Source organism: Lontra canadensis, unplaced genomic scaffold (genome assembly GCF_010015895.1).
Source record: "Lontra canadensis isolate GAN:19392208 unplaced genomic scaffold, GSC_riverotter_1.0 scaffold2, whole genome shotgun sequence".
Classification (NCBI taxonomy): domain Eukaryota; kingdom Metazoa; phylum Chordata; class Mammalia; order Carnivora; family Mustelidae; genus Lontra; species Lontra canadensis.
In genome coordinates this window covers 44,639,702-44,656,115 of record NW_022630996.1, presented here as the reverse complement: position 1 = coordinate 44,656,115, position 16,414 = coordinate 44,639,702, and the positions used below count along the sequence as shown (strand labels likewise).

General features: G+C 37.8%; 1 protein-coding gene across 4 annotated transcripts in view; it reads left to right on the top strand.

Moving 5' to 3' along the window:
- Positions 1-14,802, top strand: part of KLHL7 (kelch like family member 7) — a 65,701-nt gene extending 50,899 nt beyond the window's left edge. For all 4 annotated transcript variants that reach the window (XM_032873383.1, XM_032873367.1, XM_032873374.1 and 1 more), the window contains 4 exons: positions 5,932-6,172; positions 10,202-10,403; positions 11,954-12,051; positions 12,993-14,802. In XM_032873383.1, the coding sequence (XP_032729274.1) occupies positions 5,932-6,172; positions 10,202-10,403; positions 11,954-12,051; positions 12,993-13,276 (825 nt within the window). In that variant the 3' untranslated portion in view covers positions 13,277-14,802. The remainder of the gene's footprint in view (positions 1-5,931; positions 6,173-10,201; positions 10,404-11,953; positions 12,052-12,992) is intronic.
- The last annotated feature ends 1,612 nt before the right edge of the window (positions 14,803-16,414 follow it).

The following is a 16,414-nucleotide window of genomic DNA, read 5'->3' as shown; positions in this document are numbered from 1 at the left end:
GCTTGATCCCAGGACCCTGGAATTATGACCCGAGCCTAAGGCAGAGGCTTCAACCCACTGAGCCACCCAGGTGCCCCCCTGTAAGAAGATTTTTAAAGAAGCAGAGCAATGTAGGAGTTAAGAGTACAGTTTTGGAGTCTGACAAATTTGGACTTAAATATTGGGTTCACCACTTTCTAACTCTCTAACCTTTGACATGGTACTTAACTTTCTAAGATTTTGTTATCTATTAGATAAGGTTCTTACCTCATAGGATTATTGAGGAAATTAAATAAAATAATGTTTTAAGGTATTTCAGGATAGTTCCTGGAAAGGGCACTGCTCTATAATGAATTAACTAAGTGTTAGCTCTTTGTTCAGGGATGCTTTCTAAATCATTTGGACCCTAAGGTCATTGAATTTTAGGGCTGAAAGGGAAGGGCCCTAACATCGTCTAGTTCAGTCTTTTTGTTTCAAAGGATTAGGGAACTAACATCCCTGAAAGGTGAAGTGACTCTGTATGACCCACAGCTTCTCCACAGCCTAGCTCAGTGCCTGTGTTTCCCAGCTCCGCAGAGCTGCATTCTTTGTGACCTTCTGAAATGAATGAAGCCAGAAGTGTTTTATGCATTTTTCATGAAACTGCTTCTAGGGATGTTCTTGCATCTGGTATAAACTTGCTTTCTCTATGGATTGTTGCTGTAGTTCTATGATTATTTTTTTTAAGATTTTATTTATTTATTTGACAGAAAGAGATCATAAGTAGGCAGAGGCAGGCAGAGAGAAAGAGAGGAGGAAGCAGGCTCCCCGCTGAGCAGAAAGCCCGACACGGGGCTCGGGGCTCGATCCCAGAACCCTGGGATCATGACCTGAGCTGAAGGCAGAAGCCTTAACCTACTGAGCCAGCCAGGCGCCCCTCTATGATTATTTTTTAAACAGCTCTTAGAAACTAAAATTAGGGGTTCCTGGATGGCTCAGTCAGTTAAGAGTCTGCCTTAGGTTCAGGTCGTGATCCCAGGGTCCTGGCATTGAGCCCCAGATGAGGCTGCCTGTCAGTGGGGAGTCTGCTGCTCCCTCTGCCTCTGCTCCTCCCCCTGCCCGTGCTCTCTGCTCTCTTTCTCTCTCTTAAATAAATAAATAAATAAATAACAGTCTTTTAAAGAAAAGAAACTAAAATTAGTCAGATAATAGCTTAACAGAAAGTACTTATAATTTAGTAATCTTAAACTCAGAATACATTGACTCCTTGAAGCTTCTCCAGAAATCTTAAGGTTTTACATTTTTCTTAATTTTGCTTTCCTTTTTTCCTAAGATCTTTGTTTCCCCTCAAAATTATCCAGAATAAAATTCTCAAGTCTTATAAATAAAAAGTATTTCTTTTATTTTGGATTTGGTTATCTTGATTATTGAAATCTACATCTGTGGTGTCTCTATTCTTTGAAGACTCATGTGTTTTTAGAATGCAGATTAGTATAAAATCAGTCCTTACTCTCAAGGAAAATAGCAGGCTGATGTTTTTGCCTTGAGGGATTTAGAGAAGCTATTATACAGCCCCTCACCTGAAGAAGCATTTCACTGTCTTGTAGCATCTCACTGCTGCTGGAAAATCATCCAGGATAGGATGTAATGGAGCGCTCAGTCATCAAGTCCAGACTTTAGTGTGGTGGGGATTCAGAGCAAGGCAGTCAGGGAAGCCTACAAAAAGGAAAGAAGTCTTGACCTTGAGCTTGAAAAAAGTCTAGAGTGTATATATCACAGCAGAGGCAAGAAAGGCTAACTAGGATGAGAGAAGACAGGACTTTTATGTGAATGTGTATGCGTATGGATGCATAGATGGGTGATATGTCAAAACTTCCTTCTACCTTTGTCTTTTCCAGGCTTTCCAGTTTTCCCATTTTCCTATCTTCTCCTCAGCCAAGCACAGAGCCTTGCATGAAATAGATACTCAATAAAACTTAACTGAATTAGATTATGTTTTTAGAGTAACAGTTCTCTGCCCGCACACATACACTGTAACTCCACTGCTGTGTATCTATCTTATTGCTGACATAAAAGCTGCATGTCCCTGTAGCTTGACCTGTAGCCTAGGAGCTTAGGAAACCTTAAGCAACCCTTCTTCTATGTGCAGGCCCCAGGTTGGGAGTAGTCCCATCACTAAGATAAGACCTGGCATTCATATCTATGGAACCTATAAGTCTGACTTCTCATCTATATTTTTACCTTCTCTGCTTGCTTCCTCAGCTACGCACATTACCTCCTAGGCAGTATAACAAGTTACTAAAGGGCAAACATCAAATCACCTTCTTAGCATTCTCTTTTGGATGAGGAATAGATTGGGAAAATTTGACTTTCCAGTGAGATCTACCCATACACACATACGGGAAGAAAATTCCCCCCCGTTCATTTATACAGCCACAGCCAGGTGTTTTCAAACACAGGTGCATTTGACCCCTGGTAGGTATATTTAATGAGCTCAAATGTTAAAACATTAAATTTTAGCTGAAATGAAATTATACTTGCATTCTAGGTAAAATGTTTGCAAAGGTCATTTCATCTGCCTAGAAGATAAACTATTAGAATATTAAATATAGTCAGTATTGATCAAACTTAGTATCTAACATGTACTTTGACCAGCGACAGTATTTGGAGAGATGAAAAAGACTTAAAAACTTGAGGATAGGGGCACCTGGGTGGCTCAGTGGGTTAAGCCTCTGCCTTCAGCTTAGGTCATGATCTCAGGGTCCTGGGATCAAGTCCCGCATCGGGCTTTCTGCTTGGCAGGGAGCCTGCTTTCTCCTCTCTCTCTCTGCCTGCCTCTCTGCCTACATGTGATTTCTGTCAAATAAATAAATAAAATCTTAAAAAACAAAACAAAACTTGAGGATATCTAAGGAGATCAGAGCCCAATTACAAGTAGATAGAAGCATGTGCCTTTTTGCACCCCCCCACCACCACCACACACACACACTGGCTAATCATTTTTCCTTTGGGCTTATGGTTCCAAGAGAGCAGTTTATTTTAATTCTTAAATCTGGAGCCTAAACCCTATACGACTGGTACATATGAGCACTCATTTATTCCTTACTCAAATCCTTGAGGAATACTAGAAAATTAGAACTATTCTGGTACCAAACTCTTGGGAATTATTTCCCCTTTTTTTGGAACTTGGTATCCCTTGTCTCAATGTTCAAGCTCATTTAGCTAAAAGAAAACATTTTGTTTGTGTTTTTAATCCCAGCTTCTACATGGTCAATTATTTTTAATCTGAAGAGTAGTATATCTTAGAGATCATTCAAAAGAATCTATCACCCACTTTCTCATCCTGAAATTAAGGAAGAGCAAGGAAAGATAATGTTCTTGTGGCTATCTTTAGAAATTATAGATAAGTTCCCATTCTTGCTTTCTAATAATATCAAATAAATTGGGTATAAGAGTGGCAAGACTTGAAATTTACTGAGTTAACAGTGTATCTTATTAATGAAACTATTTTTCTGCTAATGAACTTTGACAGGTAGGAATATGAATATATTTCAGAATATGTAAGAGATTCATTAGTTTGCTTTTGAAGGATCACGCCCTGTAGAGTATAGTAATTATTTTCTCTCATTTTTTTTTTCATTCTATGGCATGCAACTCTAAGAAAACAAATTTTAAAAATAATTTTCCCCAGGGGGTGCCTGGGTGGCTCAGTTGGTTAAACGTCTGCCTTTGGCTCAGGTCATGATCTCAGGGTCCTGGGATGGACCCCAGCATCAGGCTCCCTGCTCAGCGGTGAGTCTCCTCCCTCTGCCTCTCCCCACAGCTCATGCTCATTTGTGCTCTCTCTTCCTCTTACCCTCCCTCTTTTTTTCAAATAAATAAAATATTAAAATAGTAATTTTCCCGAGTTTTTAGTACCCATTGAGGAAAACAAACTTTGGGGGAAATGTTGTATTTATCCTGTAGTTTTGTGTGCCTGCCAGTAGGTATACCACTGAGCAACCCAGGGGGACACATAGATCCTAAGTTGAGAATAAAACGAGGATTAAGACTCTCATTTTTCTGGCCACCCAGAAAGCAGAATGTTTATCATCGCTAGGAGCTGACACCTTGATGTGTTCCACATGAGGGGTTCTTCTTTTTCCTGAGACCATTCCTCATGTTCTGTGATGCTTAATCTCCTCTGATGAATGCCTGAAATACTGGACACTAGTGTGATAGCTATCCATCAGATTTTCCCAGAGGGAACTCAGTGTTAATAATCACACACACACACACCGCTTTGCTCAATGAGATCAGAAATTGTTTGGATTTCTCTTTGAAGTTCTCTAATTGTTTTCAGATATTTTCAGAAAGCAGCAGGAACCCTGTAGCTTCCTTGTTCAAAAAAAAGGGGAGGATCCAAGATACTATAGCTTTGGGAGAAATCCCCCCATACATTTACATAGAAGAAGGTCCTTGGATGTACCAAACACAGTGAGGAAATGAAATGATCCCATGAACTGCCCTTGTTGTGAAGTACTGATACATGCTCATTTCTAATCATCAGGAAGAAAAAAGTGGGTTTCCAGACTGGTTAAAACAGATTACTCAAATATTTCATAGTAAATATCACAGCTTTAGGAGTCCAGCTGAATAAACTGGCTCAACTGAATATTTTTTAAAAATTTAATATCACAGAAGTCTATAAAATATCTTCTAGCTTTAGACATCAGCAGGATAACAGCAGTTTAAGCTTCATATTATCCAGTGATTTTTTTTATATTTTATTTATTGATTTAGAGAGTGCACATATGTGTGAGCTGGGGGAGGGGCAGAGGGAGAGAAAGAATCTCAAGCATTCTCCTCACCCGTGGAGCTCGACTCAGGGCCCGATCCCACAAGCCAAGATCATGACCTGAGCTGAAATCAAGAGTCTGCGCCTAACAGACTGAGCCACCCAGGCACACTGCCAATGATTCTTTATATCATTCTGTATATCTGGCAGGAAAGGAATGGGTATGTTTACATTTGGGTTTTTATTGTTCTTGGTGGTTTTTTTTTTTGTTTTTTTTTTTTTTTTTAATTTATTTGAGAGCGAGAGAGAGAGCACAAGCAGGAGGAAGGGGCGGAGATGGGGAGAAGCAGGCTCCCCGCTGAGCAGGAAGCAAATGTGGGGCTCAGTTCCAGGACCCTGAGATCATGACCTAAGCTGAAGGTAGACACTCAACCAACTGAGCCACCCAGGCACGCTTATTCTTATTTGTAAAGATTTATTTATTTATTTGAGAAAACGTGTGTGTAGGGGAAGGAGCAGAAAGAGAATCTCAAGCAGACTCCCCACTGAGCACAAAGCCCTACATGCAGCTCTATCCCACAACCCCAACCAAGGTCATGACCTGAGCTGAAATCAAGAATCAGATATACGGGTGCACCCAGGTGACTCAGTGGGTTAAAGCCTCTGCCTTGGGCTCAGCTTGTGATTCCGGGGTCCTGGGATCGAGCCCCGCGTTGGGCTCTCTGCTCAGCAGGGAGCCTGCTTCCTCCTCTCTCTCTCTGCCTGCTTGTGATCTCTGTCTGTCAAATAAATAAATAAAATCGTAAAAAAAAAAAAGAATCAGACATTTAGGGGAGCTACCCTGGCGCACCTATTTACATTTGAAAGAAGTTTTTTTTTTTCTAAATTACAAAGCTACTTATTTTAGAATTTTCTTGTGTTATCATCCTTAATAACAGAAGGAATAGAAGACTGGTGGTAGTGATACATCCAAATGTATTAGAGTTTAATCTGGAGCCAGAAAACACCCAAAGCAGTCACCAACATTCTGAAGAAATCACATAAGATTAAATTAGATCGTGTCTCAAGCCAAACTATATGTACTCTAGCAAACTAACATACTCCTATATTTTGTATTTTCTCAACTATATCTTTGCCTCATTTGTGTCAATTATATTTTTGCATTACTGACCACTTCCTGTCCTTTCCGGTTACAGGATTATAGCTGGACAGACATCCGCTGCCCCTTTGAAAAACGAAGAGATGCAGCATGTGTATTTTGGGACAATGTAGTATACATTTTGGGTGGCTCTCAGCTTTTCCCCATAAAACGAATGGATTGCTATAATGTTGTGAAGGATAGCTGGTATTCCAAACTGGGCCCTCCGACACCTCGAGACAGCCTTGCCGCCTGTGCAGCAGAAGGCAAAATTTACACATCTGGAGGTTCCGAAGTTGGTAAGGACTTAACTCAGTATTTTTGTCTGGGGAAGGTGTTTTACCAAGTGTTCCTTGGCTTTCATATTTACATAAACAATTGGTGTCTTTTTGACTTTTTTTTTTTTGAAGATTTTATTTATTTGACAGAGATCACAAGTAGACAGATAGGCAGAGAGAGATGGGGGAAGCAGACTCCCCAGTGAGCAGAGAGCCCGATGCGGGGCTCTATCCCAGGACCCTGAGATCGTGACTTGAGCCGAAGGCAGAGGTTTTAACCCACTGAGCCACCCAGGCGCCCCTTTTTAACATAATTTAAATACATATCTGTCACATTTTAGATCCCATTTCCCTAAAGGTTTACCTTACTTTTTTATGAATCATTTTACAAGAACTTCAGGTTCCTAGATTATGTTAATTATCCCATTTTTTCTCATACCATCTGGATTTTAGTTCTATCTAGATTAATTTCATTTTTAAAAAATATTTTCTTTTTATTTATTTGTGAGTGAGACTAAATGAGCAGGGGAGGGGGGAGGGCAGAAAGAGAAGGAGAAGCAGACTCCCCCACTAAGCAAAGAGCCCAACATGGGGCTCAGTCCCAAGGACCCTGAGATCATGACCTGAGCCAAGGGCAGACAGTTGACTGACTGAGCCACCTTGGTGCCCCTAGATTAATTTTAGATACATAATATTATTTGCTTTAAAGATTTCAGAGTTTGGCTCACTGACAGACCCTTTAAAATCTGTTACATTCACATTTTTAAAATCTGTTATACCTTATTACCTGTTCTTTATTTGTATCAGAGAAAAGTAAGAATCATATTTCTCATTTGCATTTATTCTTTAACTATTTAATATAAAGGCTGGGAGTGCTGTTTTAATGCTTATTGATCAGAACAGGGTATAGATTTGGGTGTAAAAAATCTTTGTCGTTGATGGGTAATTTGTTAGTGTCCAGTGGTGGTCTTTTTCTAAATGAATAATTTTTCTAAATGGATATTCTAGGTGCAGACTAGATGCATAATAGCTCTCACCTTTTCAAATAATTTCTTTAGTTAAATAATGGGCTTATAAAGAAAACTAGGAAGACCCAAGTAAACCTGAGGTGTGGAATTCAAATGTCAATTAAGTCTTTATTTTCTTTGATGATTTTTATATTAGGCCAAAGAATGTTTTACTTTTGGTCAGCATATTTATGTTTTAAGTTTTTACTCCCCCACAAGATATCAAAAGAATATTAGAAAAATTAAAGATATTTTAAAATGTGACTTAAGAAATTACCTTTTCCCCCCTTTAAAAACATTTTTTAGAGAATGTCTAATATAGCATATTTCAAATACAATAAATTGTAAAGATAGTAGAAAGTAACTATACTGTAGAAACACTTTTTGTGGAAATTAAAGTAGATAACTTAATATCTTCAGCAATTACTAAGTCAGTTTTTTACTTAAATAGTAGTTTTCTCATGTCTGCCATAAAGTCTGTATTTCCTCTTGGCACCAACTGAATCTACCAAATTGAAAATGTTCTGAGAGTTTAAAAAAAAAAAAAAAGTTATTGTTAATCGAGACCATTACTTCTTCCATTTGTTACTCCCTGAACTTTGTTTTCTGTAGACCTTGACTGTGATGGAGAACCTTAAGGGTGTTATTGTTTTTAAGTATTACCAAGAAGTCCAGGAGTGGGAGATGAGTTACAATTAGGTTAAATTTTAACTTCATGGGGCACCTGGGTGGCTCAGTGAGTTAAGCCTCTGCCTTCAGCTCAGGTCACGATCTCAGGTGCTAGGATCAAGACCCACATTGGGTTCCCTGCTCAGCAGGGAGCCTGCTTCCCCCTCTTTCTCTGCCTGCCTCTCTGCCTACTTGTGATCTGTCAAATAAATAAAATCTTTAAAAAATTTTTTTTTAATTTTTTAAAAAGTTTTTATTTAAATCCTAGTTAACATACAGTGTAATATTAGTTTCAGGTATACATATTAGTCATTCAACACTTCATGCAACACCCAGTGCTCATCGCAGCAAAACAATGAAATTTTTTTCTGATTATAATTTCAAATGTGAAAAAGGCAGAAGATTTAAGAAAAAGTTGAAATATTTTAAAAATGAAACAGCAATGTCTAGTCTAGTGGTCTTAATGGGTGTGTGTGTGTGTGTGTATCTCTCCACATATAAATAATCCTAATGCTTTTAAAATCATACGTATATACATATTTATGTATATATATTCAGTGTCATACTATATAAAATTTTCCTTTTTTCTTAATAATTTTTTGTATTTTTTTATAAACATATAATGTATTATTAACCCCAGGGGTACAGGTCTGTGAATCGCCAGGTTTACACACTTCACAGCACTCACCATAACATATACCCTCCCCAATGTCTATAACCCCACCACCCTCTCCCTACCCTCCTCCCCCTGGCAACCCTCAGTTTGTTTTGTGAGATTAAGAGTCTCTTACGATTTATCTCCCTCCTGATCCCATCTTGTTTCATTTATTCTCTTCCTACCCCCCAAACCCCCAATGTTGCATCTCCACTTCCTCTTATCAGGGAGATCATATGATAGTTGTCTTTCTCAGATTGACTTATTTTGCTAAGCATAATACCCTCTAGTTCCATCCTCATCATCGCAAATCACAAGACTTCATTTCTTTTGATGGCTGCATAGTATTCCATTGTATATATATACCACATCTTCTTTATCCATTCATCTATTGATGGACATCTAGGTTCTTTCCATAGTTTGGCTATTGTGGACATTGCTGCTATAAACATTCAGGTGCATGTGCCCCTTCAGATCACTATGTTTGTATCTTTAGGGTAAATACCCAGTAGTGCAATTGCTGGGTCATAGGGTAGCTCTATTTTCAACTTTTTGAGGAACCTCCATGCTGTTTTCCAGAGTGGTTGCACCAGCTTGCATTCCCACCAACAGTGTAAGAGGGTTCCCCTTTCTCTGCATCCTCGCCAGCATCTGTCATTTCCTGACCTGTTAATTTTAGCCATTCTGACTGGTGTGAGGTGGTATTGCATTGTGGTTTTGATTTGTATTTCCCTGATGCTGAGTGATGTGGAGCACTTTTTCATGTGTCTGTTGGCCGTCTGGATGTCTTCTTTGCAGAAATGTCTGTTCATGTCCTCTGCCCATTTCTTGATTGGATTATTTGTTCTTTGGGTGTTGAGTTGCTAAGCTCTTTATAGATTTTGGATACTAGCTCTTTATCTCATATGTCGTTTGCAAATATCTTCTCCCATTCTGTCAGTTTTCTTTTGGTTTTGTTAACTGTTTCCTTTGCTGTGCAAAAGCTAAAAAAAAATTTTTTTAACTTTTTTCTTGGGAAGGAAAAAAGCACTTGTTGCTTTATTAGTATCATTTCTAAAACTCTTTATTGAGCCCCTATAATGTACAGAAGTTATAAGACAGGATGTATATGTTTTGCTGTTAAAATGTGTAATCAAACACACCAGAGACATACAGTGATACCTTGAGAGTACAGTCCCAACTGGGTCAGCATGACTTCAGGGCTTACTCATACAGCCACTGAGAGTAGTCAGGAAGAATAGTTTTGTTAATGGTGCAGTGACTATTATAGAATGTTAAATGATAAACCTGAGCATATTATCAGATAGTAGTTTTCAGAGTTTAAGGTATGGATTTACCATCTATAAATAGCTATGCTTTTCTCCTTTATAAGGATTTAAAGTTTAAATAATTACCGTGATGCCTAACTGGGTGTGAAGACATACATAATGTTACTTAATTTTTCTTCTGAAATCAAACCAATTTCTTTTCCTAAAGTTAGTTACCAATAAATCTCTCCAGCACATCCTTTTAAAAAATATTTTTCTGAGATCTGTACAAACCGGGTTAGCTTTTTCTTAAGCTATTCCCCCATTTTGCTGTTATTGTTAATTAAGTTCAGAAAAGACTACAACTTTATAAATTCTTCCCTCCAGTAAGTAATGACCAGCTCTACTGTCAGCTCCCTCCCAACCCACATATACACTAAGAGAAGCCTGATGGAGCCTTTTTCTTTTATAGGAAACTCAGCTCTATATTTATTTGAGTGCTATGACACAAGAACTGAAAGCTGGCACACTAAGCCCAGCATGCTGACTCAGCGCTGCAGCCACGGCATGGTGGAAGCCAATGGCCTGATCTATGTTTGTGGCGGAAGTTTAGGGAACAATGTTTCTGGGCGAGTGCTGAATTCCTGTGAGGTTTATGATCCTGCCACAGAAACGTATGTATCAATTAAAATTCTTATTTTAGGGGCACCTGGGTGGCTCAGTGGGTTAAAGCCTCTGCCTTCGGCTCAGGTCATGATCCCAGGGTCCTGGGATCGAGCCCCGCATTGGGCTCTCTGCTCAGCGGGGAGCCTGCTTCCTCCTCTATCTCTGCCTGCCTCTCTGCTTACTAGGGATCTCTGTCAAATAAATAAATAAAATCTTTAAAAAAAATTAAAATTTTTATTTTAAAATCATGTGGGACTAGACCTGTTCTTAACTCAGTGAAAGTGTGCTGTGTATAATTTGTCTTTCAAGTAACTTCTTTCTTTCTTTAGATGTAAGTGTTTATAAACTTATGTGTAGGAGTGTGTGGGAATAACCTTATGCATAACTTATTAAAACTATACTGTGTATAAACCAAAAAAAAAAAGGCCTTGGTTCACAGTTAATTGTATTCTATAAGCTCAGAGGAATAAGATGGCAAAAAGCAGAAGGACCCCAACAGAAGAATTTAGCTCTTGTATTAAAAATGTGTACACACTTTTGAAGGAGCTATGTTCAGGACATGTTTATGTTCTGGACCCTTCCTCTGTACTTTAAGAAATGGCTTGACCTTAATATACCCTGTGGGTTGTGTTTTGTTTTTTTTTAAGATTTTATTTATTTATTTGACAGACAGAGATCACAAATAGGCAAAGAGGCAGGCAGAGAGAGAGGGGGAAGCAGGCTCCCTGCTGAGCAGAAAGCCCGATGCGGGACTCGATCCCAGGACCCTGAGATCATGACCTGAGCCGAAGGCAGACGCTTTACCGACTGAGCCACCCAGGCACCCCTCAATCTCATTATTTATAGTAGTGGCCATGAACATAACAACATGCTAATAAGTTATTAAATTTGACAGAAAGACAGTACTTTTGTTACTTATGAATAGTAACAGATACTACTAATTTGCTAGAGCCCAATGTTAAATTTGTGTTTGATTCATACATAAATACTAATTAAAACCACATGTAAAGGGTGCCTGGATGACTCAGTTCAAGCAACTAACTGCCTTTGGCTCAGGTCATGGTCCTAGAGTCCTAGGATCGAGGTCTGCATCGCCTACCTGCTCAGCAGGGTGTCTGCTTCTCCCTCTGACCCTCCCCCTCATACTCTCTCTCTCACAAATAAATAAAATCTTAAAAAAAGAAATACATGACAGTATTAGCATTTTATATTCTCTTAAGTATCCTCCCTTTCTTTTTTGTTAACCATTTTAACAAGTTACTGTGAACTAGGAAATGGATTTCTTCCAAAGATGTGTTAGTCTCCAAATAATTCTCTATTTCTCATATTCTGTTGGAGTCAAAAGGAATAAAATCCCCGTTTACCTCACCTATAAATAAATTACCCAAAACCATATTAAACTTTTGTCTTCTAGCCTTTCAGATATGTGTTTGTGTGTGGGTGTGAACACATGTGAGTACTAAATGAGCACTAAACTGGGATAACAGACCTTTCTTATAAAGTAGTTTGTGTACTTCCCGCGAACAAATACTCTAAAAGCTTCCTCTCATTTTTTCAGATGGACTGAGCTGTGTCCAATGATTGAGGCCAGGAAGAATCATGGACTGGTATTTGTAAAAGACAAGATATTTGCTGTAGGTGGTCAGAATGGCTTGGGTATGTGACATTAAATCACTGTTCAACTTTCCCAATGAGTTTGCTGATACCTCCTTCTCATAAATCTTTGAAACATTTCCTAAAATCTAAATACAGGCATTTATCACATACATTATTATGTTTATAGTTTCTGAGAACTAATATATTTTATGAAACATTACAGTATATTTAACATCCCTCTGATGGCCATCAGTCATTGTGACAGTCTCAGCTTCACACATTTCCAGACACCCCCAGGTAATAATGTCATACTAGCTAAAGAACTATTAAGTGACAGAAACATTTGAGTTTTTACAAACTTTTAAATACAACTTTTATGAGTTGTATACAGGCCCTAAATGACAAAGTTTCCTTACCACTTTTAAACATTGCATGAAAATATCAATATTACTATTTTTAAATTAGTAAATTTGATTTTTATTTTCTTAATTTGTAGTAAAAAATCTGAAATTATTTCTTTAAATAATGGAGAATCTGGATGGAATATATAGTCCACAAACCTCATTTTAGTACCTTTAAGCATTACATAAGTATAATAAAGAAATACTTTCTTCCCTTCTTTTGTCTCTGGCCATTGCTGTTTTCCATAAACTGCTAAAAGATAAATGGCAGAAGGATTAAAAACTTTTGAATAATTATAGTCAAAGTTAATCAGAAGGAAAATCCACTGGTTTGTTTACCTTCCCAGAACAGATAGAACATTTATAATTTTGTAAAATAAACATACATATTTAGGATTCAAGTAAAAATTAAGTTAAATTTTTATTGTGTTAAAGTAAAAATAAGAATAGATGATAGCTATATGGGTATTCATTTTAAGATTCATAACTGTTGCATATTTGAAAATGTTCATAATAAAATGTTGGGAAGATCTAAAGAATTATTACCTTAAGAGATCTTAGAACTGTTAATACAGTTCATGTTATTTTATTCTTTTGAAGGTGGTCTGGACAACGTGGAATATTATGATATTAAGTTAAACGAATGGAAGATGGTCTCACCAATGCCATGGAAGGGTGTAACAGTGAAGTGTGCAGCAGTTGGCTCTATAGTTTATGTCTTGGCTGGTTTTCAAGGTGTGGGTCGATTAGGACACATCCTTGAATATAATACCGAGACAGACAAATGGGTCGCCAACTCCAAAGTCCGAGCTTTTCCAGTAACAAGTTGTTTAATATGTGTTGTTGATACTTGTGGAGCAAATGAAGAAACACTTGAAACATGAAAAGTGAATGGACTTCAAGATTTATCGGAGACTCAAAAATATGGCCACCAGTGCTTTGTTCCAAGAGTTTGGTTACAAAGTTTTAGTTTGGTGTTTTGTTTTTTTAAAGGAAATTTCAAGTAAAGTAAGATCGCTATGAAATAGATGTTTCTTTTATATGAATTTCCTTAATTCAAAGACCATATTTTAGCTGGCCACTTAACCAAGACATATCTAGCAAGAAAACTTGAAAAATCATAAGCATTTGATGAAAATATGAATTCTTGAATGAATTTTACATTTGAAACTATGATTATGGCAGAGTGGGGGATTGGCTCATCAGTGAAACAGTCTCATCTTAGCTCTAGATTCTATTTTCATACATCATAGAAGTGCTATGTAGTTAGGTCTGTTTGTTTCTGTTCAGTCAAGAACTAAGAAATAGTATGAATTGTAAGTCAAATCAGGCAACTCTGATGAAGCATCTTAGTCTCACCTAATTTTGCTTGTCTTCATTTGTTCCATATAGTGCCAAATTTATTTCATTTTAAAAGCAAGCAAGAGTGAGTCAAGGTATACACCTGTTCTCTTACAGAACTTCATAAACACATTTTGGGCTTAAACGTACCCAAGTCCTCATGAAATATATTCAGTCCAATTAAATATATTCCATCTTTCAAACACAAAATGTCAAGCTTAGCACCCTCATTAATTTATAGTACTGTTTTGCCCAGTGGTTTAAAAAATGATTATGCCTTTTCAGTCCTCACTGTTAAATAAAATAAAATCATAGTAAGAATGATTAGCAAAAGATAAAGCTATTTATAGCTAACTTCTAGGTTACTGGAATAGCACTGATAGTTATACAGTATCAATGTTGACTTTGAACTTCTTATGGATTAAAAAGATACATGATTTCTTTTCCTTAGTAGGACACATCAGATTTGACCCAGTTATCTCCTAAAAGTTTTGTAATAATTTGAGTTAAATGTTTGTCATCTCGTATTAATTGCTTTGATCTGGTCAATAAATCTTTCACAAACCCAACTACTCATTTCTTTCCTAGTAATGTTTTGCCCTTTTACATTACAGAATGTATGGAATGAGCCATGTAAAGCTGTCACCATCAGTATTTTTATCCAATAATATTAAATATTTTTTAACTTAAAATAGACTGCTAAGTTTTATTCATCCTTCATTTCAAATGTGTTAGGCAGTGGTTGTTTTTAAAATTTGTGAAGCTGTATTTCTATTTTAATTTTCATTGCTTTATTTGTATGGGGTTATAATCTTAAATCCTAAAAATGTTTAAATGACAAAGATTATAAATATAGAGTATAATGATAGGGGCGCCTGCATTGCACAGTCAGGTTAAGCATCCCGACTGTTGGTTTCAGCTAAGGTCATGAGCTGAGGGTTGTAAGATCAGCCCTGTGTGGAGCTCCTCTGCTGCCTAAGACTCTCTCTCCCTTTCCCTTTGCCCCTTTCCCCTGTGCTTGCACATATGCACACTCTAGAAAATAAATAAATCTTTTTAAAAAGCATAATGATATATTTTTATTTAGTTTTTTATGCATGTTACAGCTTTATTGAAATGTAAATCACATTATACAATTCACCCATTTAAAGTGTGTATCATTCAGTGGTCTTTAATACATTCACAGAGTTGTGCAATCATCATCACAATTTTGGAACATTCCCATCACCACAGAAGTAAAGTCCATACTCATTAGCAGTCACTCCCCGTTTTCCCCTATATTAATTTCTTGTGGCTCCTGTAATGAATCGCCACAAAGTTGGTGATTTAAAACAACAGAAACTTATTCTTTCACAACTCAGGAAGCCAGAAGTCCTAAATCAGGGTGTCAGCAGGGTTGCCTCCTTCTGGAGTTCTGAGGCAAAAACTGCCAACCTGCCCCCTAGCTTCTGGTGGTTGCTGGCGGTCCTTGACATTCATTGACTTAAAACTGTGCCACTTCACTCACTGCTTCTGGCTTCACATGTCCTTCTTTCCTGTGTTTCCCTTGTGTCTTGATAGGTTGTGATAAGGACAGCAGTCACTGGATTTAGCTAAACCTCCTCCCAATCTAGCATGACCTTATCTTAACTAATGACATCTACAAACAATCTATTTCCAGATTAGGTCACATTCTGAAGTTCCAAGTGGACATGAATTTGGGGGGGGGGGGGGCATTATCCAACCCAATTACATCCTCCAGATATCCTAGACCTAGACAACCATTAAATTTTTCTGTCTGTAGGGGCGCCTGGGTGGCTCAGTGGGTTAGAGCCTCTGCCTTCGGCTCAGGTCATGATCCCAGGGTCCCGGGATTGAGCCCCGCATCGGGCTCTCTGCTCAGCGGGGAGCCTGCTTTCTCCTCTCTCTGCCTGCCTGCCTCTCTGCCTACTTGTGATCTCTGTCTGTCAAATAAATAAATAAAATATTTAAAAAAAAAAATTTTCTGTCTGTAGATTTGCCTGTCTTGAACATTTTTATGTTGGGTTTTGAATTTTGTACTCCACCGGGGGAAAAAAGTCCGGGTTTTTTGGAGAGAAGAACATCTATTTATCATATTACAATTTACTTATATTACTTAATACAATACTCTCCCATATGGAATGTGAGCACTGTTTGAAATATTGTAAATGGACTAGCCTTTTCTTTGGCTGTATCAACTGACTGGAACATACTATAAGTATGTAGACAGGTTTGATGTAGATTAAACCTGGGTTTGGGTGTTTTGTGGGGTTTTTTAGGGGAGGTGATGTTAGTAATCTCAGTAATTACTAATTAGTATTTTCTGCCTTGGGAAATATTCTACAAAATTGTAAATGCCAGGATAATGGCACAGTATATTGGCAAGTTGGTCTGTTTTTTTTGTGGGGTTTTTGGTGTTTTGTTTTTTTTAAAGATGTATTTATTTACTTGAGGGGCAGAAGGAGAAACTCCTCAAGCAGACTCCCTGCCAAGTGTGGAGCCCAGACTCCCGAGATCCCGACCCAAGCCAAAACCCAAAAGTCGGACACCGCATTGTTTTTCTATTTCTTTTTCCCCCATAAAAGTCCTGTCCTTTCTATAAATGGCTCTGCTTTCTTTTTAGTAAACGTGATATGTTAATTTTCCATCATTTGCAGTGACCCTATTTTGATGACAGCAGT